Genomic DNA, 4,898 nt, shown 5'->3' with positions numbered 1-4,898 from the left:
TGGACTTGAACCACAAACCTTTTGGTTCCCAGTGAGCACATTGACTGTCTACATCACCAGGGACTCCTGCATATTATAGGTCTATGGTATTGGCATTGTATCTATAATGTAATCAGAATTGAAAATAAAGACTAAAGTCAGCTATTTGAGAAATGTTAATATTTTTGTGGGAAATGTGAAATGTTTATGCATCACACCCTGGAAACACATCTACGATTGCATCATGGATTAATGGAATCATTTGCATCTGATGTTTTCTGAATAATTATTCATCAGAAATATGGGTATAAGAGAGAGGAACTAAAGAAACAGAGTTCTATAACACTCCGTTCTAAAAAGAGTATACACAGGATGCGAGCATTTGCTTGCTTGCTTTTTTCCCCCCACTCCCATCCATCCATTCATTCACCAAAGTCTAGTTGAATACTATGAACTGAACTGTCTTCTTGGAGCAGATAGACTAAATCTTGACCCTTCTGCAGCTAACCTTCCAGAGCTAAGCTGAGTGGTCCCTCACCGCCATGGAGTAGATCCCGACTCATAGAGACCTATAGGACAGGGTAGAACTGCCCCTGTGTGTTTCTGAGACTGACTCTTATATGAGAATAGAAAGCCCCATCTTTCTCTCATTGAGTGGCTGGTGGTTTCGAACTGCTGACCTTGTGTATCACAGCCCAATTCATAACCACTACTCCACAAAGGCTCCATAGGTATTGTTCTAGAATGCCTAATTACATTTTAAATGTTATTACAGTCACCAATTCCTAAAAATGTACATACTTTTCCCCCAGAAAGACACTCTCTGCATTATTCTGAAACAGTCTTTAGCTCATAGATCAATCCACTAATAAGGTTTTCCCTCATTCCTTTTAGAGAATCCGTGTCCGTTGAAGCATTTGTGTCGCTTAAAAATCCGAAGGCTCATGGGTCTCCAGCGACTTGGCCAGCCAGCCTCCATGGAGAAGCTTTCTCTGCCACCAACTATACAAAGATACATATTATTTAAAGAGTATGATCTGTATGGGCAAGGACTGAAATTGCCATAGCTTAAAAATCACACTTTAAAATGGAATTTTAAGTGGAATTATCATTCATCCTGAAGTGTATGTAAGCCCACTGGCAATTGTATAGCTAGATCGTGTGTTCTAAGGCAATCCTTCATAAGAGAGGTTTACGTTGTGATTCTTAAGATTGTCATTATTTTGTATTTGTGAATAGGTCCTCCTGCTTTCTTCAAACTCTCCCTATTAAGTGGATCCTGCCTATAAAAATTATCCACGATCAAATATCTCCTATATTAAAAAAATTCAAAACAAAAACCAAGCAAACAAATAACCACTTCCACAAACATCTTTCTTCTTGTTGCTGGCCCGTCTCTCCTCTCCGGTAGCCACTTAAATGACCCAAGTGCCTTCCGCCTGCAGGTTCACACCCTGTCATCTCGCTTCTGCTCACTCCCCTCCCCTGCTCAGGGTCCTTCACTGCCTCCCAGCTAAATATGACCTCCTTCGGCCCTCATTTTATTGATTATCCCACAGGGTTGTCTGCTCCATCCTAACAAGGGTCTCTTTGCTGAGCTGACCTGACTCTTGCTGCCCTCCTTCCTACCTGCCCTGGAAACTCTGCCCCTGGTTCCTTTCTGGGCTACTCATCTGCCAGTCCTTTAGTGCAGGGCTTCCTAATCATATGTCTTGAATCCTTTCTGCTTTTTATGCTATATTCGCTGGGACATTTCATCCAGTCTTGTGATCCTGATGATTATTTATCTGTATGTTGATTATTTATCTGTATGTTGGCATCTGCACAATTTGTGTTGAAGCTCAAGTTCCGTTTTACCATATGTGCTTCTGATCTGTGTAACAAAGAGCCACAGGGCCTGGAACATAAAGACATTTCTAATCTGGCAGATCCCACGTGAACTTACCATCTTTTCCCAAAAACAAGCTCCGTCACTTGTATTCTCTAGCTCCATAGCTAATGCAATCATCAATCCACTTCCCCAAAGCCTGGGCCTGGGTTTGATGCCGTCTCTTCCCATTTTCCATAACAAATTGCCAAGTCCTGTTAAGTCACCTTTCCCCATTCAGTCCCACGGACCTCCTAATTCTGTTTCCTCCACTGCGCACCCGGCTGCCCTCCCTGCAAGCTTTCTGGACCACACTCTACTCACAGCCTCCAAGACAAATCTTTTACATATGCAAACAGTATTCTGCTCCTTAAAATCATTCTCATTGCTCTTAGGATAAAGCCCACACTTCCTACATGACCCTTCACCATTTAACTCCTTCCTCTCCTTCAGTTGTGTGTTTTGACGTCCCTCTCTGTCCTCCCCACCCCCCTTTACCCATAGTGAACACCCCTACCAGTTGATTCTTGGAACAGTGATTCCCAGACTTCTGGGTTTGATAAGCCACGAGTTTCTGTTATTATCATATTAGAAACATGGAAATGTTTTCTTTTTTTTTTTAATGTCAATGGCAAAAAATATTAAGATGGCCACAAATTTGTTCACTCATGTTGAATGACTTTCCTTTGGAAAAGAGTGACCACCCTGTTCTAATTTTACCATGGAAGGGTAGAAATTTCATTCTAGTCTGACAAGTCTGTCAGTTTAGGAACCACTGCTGTAGAATAAGCCCCAGACCCTTGCACCTCACACCTTTGAATTTCTCTCACCTTCTTTTCGTTTCTGTCTTCAACTCCCTCTTCCCCTACAAGTCCCGGCTTAGTTCTTTCCTCCTCAGTCTGTATTATGTTCTTGCCTGGTTTCTCCCACTTGACTGTCAGCTCAGTGAGGGCAGGAACTAGGATTCTCTTATTCCCCAGGGTTTCCGCAAGACCAACCACACTCCCTAGGGCACAGAAAGAGCTAGAGAGTGATCATTAGGTAAGACACACACACACAACAGTGATCTCAGGGTAGAATCATAGTACCTGATTTGGTTATGTAATTGTAATCATGTAAACATTTCTGATTTTTTTTCTTAGATTTTAATCCTGTGCTATTTTAATATATATATATATTTTTTACTCTAAGAAGTATTTACTCAGTCTTTCGATAGTGATACCTTCCCGGCTGGCACATTTTTCAAATTGTAAATTTTCTCTTTAAAAAATAAGTAAGCATGACCCAAAAATACCATATAATTTTTAACCTCTTGTATTCCATAGAGGGTATAGTTTCATATAAATTAAGCTGTAATATATGAAGGAACTTCAAAAAGTTCATTTAAAAAATGGAATTGAAAGATAATGGAATTCTTCCACAGACTTTTTAAAGCCCCCTCATAGTTAGTTAAATAGTAATGTTTGTTTTGTAGATTTCTCTGTTGTTTTTGTACTTGTGTTAAAATGCTGTTTCCTATGAATATTGGTACCAATAAATGAATAACAATGATGATGCACGTCTGACGTTCATGTTAGATGGTAAGTACCTTCAATTGAGGAAAGGCCCATGATGCGAAGGGCTGGCGCCGTGTGCAACAGGAAGCCCAAACACAGGAACCACTGCGAGGGTGCCGCCGGGCCGGGAGGGCTTTACTCTGCTGCACACGGGCTGTTCTAAGCCCGAACCAACTCAAATGGCGCCCAACAACAACAACAACAAATTAAAGTTTTCACATTTTCCTTACAGAATTTTTTGGGTATCTTCAAGAAACACTTGGTGTAAAAATGTGAATGAACTGCATATGCTGACGGTTTAGAAAGTGGTTCCTTTGATATTTGTGAACCTGGCGTGTGTAGGGGTGGCGGTAGGGGATGCATCGTATGAAACTGATGGCAATTGTACTATCCAGAACAGATTTGATCTCTCTCACTGCATTTGGATTTTGCTGCGGAGCTTGTTTTGTTTGCAGTGGGCTGGATGGGTGGGGCAGCAATTTGATGTAATGAGGACTGTGTTTCCCCTAGAAAATGGCACTTTGTGCTGGAGAGGGCAAGAACTGCTTCTCTCCCACGAGCCTCTGTTGTGGAGTGCTCAAAGTCACCATTAACTCATAGTGACCCCATGTGACAACATAGAACCACCTCATAGGGTTTGGTAGGATGCAATCTTGATGGGCCCTGGTGGCACTGTGGATTAGGCTTTGGACTGCTAACTGTAAGATCACTGTTCAAATCCACCAGCCACTCAGCAGGAGAAAGATGAGGCTGTCTGTTCCCATAAAGATTTACAGTCTCTGAGACCCTCAGAAACCGAGCTTCCTCTGAGTCCAAATCAACGGGATGGTGGTAGGGTTGGGTTGGGGAGTCTTTATGAGAGCAGATTCACTAGGTGAGGTGAGTTCAAACACAGCCTTTGGGTTAGCAGCAGAGGGTTTAACCCTCGAACCACCAAGGCTCCTCCAGGGAGCCTTAAGCGAAGCCAAGCATTCTCCAGTGGTGATTGTTAGTACCTGTGGGACTAGCCTGATCGGGTTTGGATGCGACGGTCGCATGGTGCCAAGACATCTCCAGGCGTCCTGACCCCTGCGGGTGCTGTGTTGGTAACAGTTGGGTGGAAGGCTGCTGGTCTGAACTCTCGCTTGGCTGTGCTCTGTTTGCGTTGTTATCTTTTCCAGTAGGCGAACATTCAAGTGAATCTCTCTCCCTGGCTAACATTAATTTCCATAAGCACATTGACGCCAAGTGCCTGCTGGAAAAAAGGACTTCATCACGTTAATCAATTTAAGCAGAGCGTGGTGTCAGGCAACAGGATGAGAGCAGCGAGGGTGTAAGAAGGATGGTGCAAATGCCGTCAGGGACCCTCCTTTGAGGCCGGCTTTTGAGAAATCAGCAGCTAGGGATCAGAGAGGACAAAAACTCCAAACAAGATGGACCCAGAGAATGCCTGGAAGCCTTCTTCTTGCTGTGTGACAGCTTGTTTGTTTTTTTACCAGAATTCCTACCCAAATGTT

General features: G+C 43.0%; 1 protein-coding gene across 1 annotated transcript in view; it reads left to right on the top strand.

Moving 5' to 3' along the window:
* Positions 1-3,398, top strand: part of ASB15 (ankyrin repeat and SOCS box containing 15) — a 28,338-nt gene extending 24,940 nt beyond the window's left edge. The window contains exon 10 of the mRNA XM_045288933.1: positions 876-3,398. Coding sequence (XP_045144868.1) covers positions 876-1,046 — 171 coding nt within the window. The 3' untranslated portion in view covers positions 1,047-3,398. The remainder of the gene's footprint in view (positions 1-875) is intronic.
* Positions 3,399-4,898: the final 1,500 nt, after the last annotated feature.

The sequence above is a fragment of the Echinops telfairi genome, unplaced genomic scaffold (assembly GCF_000313985.2).
Source record: "Echinops telfairi isolate 266 unplaced genomic scaffold, ASM31398v2 ScPeMD7_23;HRSCAF=83, whole genome shotgun sequence".
In the NCBI taxonomy this organism is placed as follows: Eukaryota; Metazoa; Chordata; class Mammalia; order Afrosoricida; family Tenrecidae; genus Echinops; species Echinops telfairi.
The sequence above is the reverse complement of the archived record's forward strand: the minus strand, read 5'-3'. Positions and strand labels throughout refer to the sequence as shown.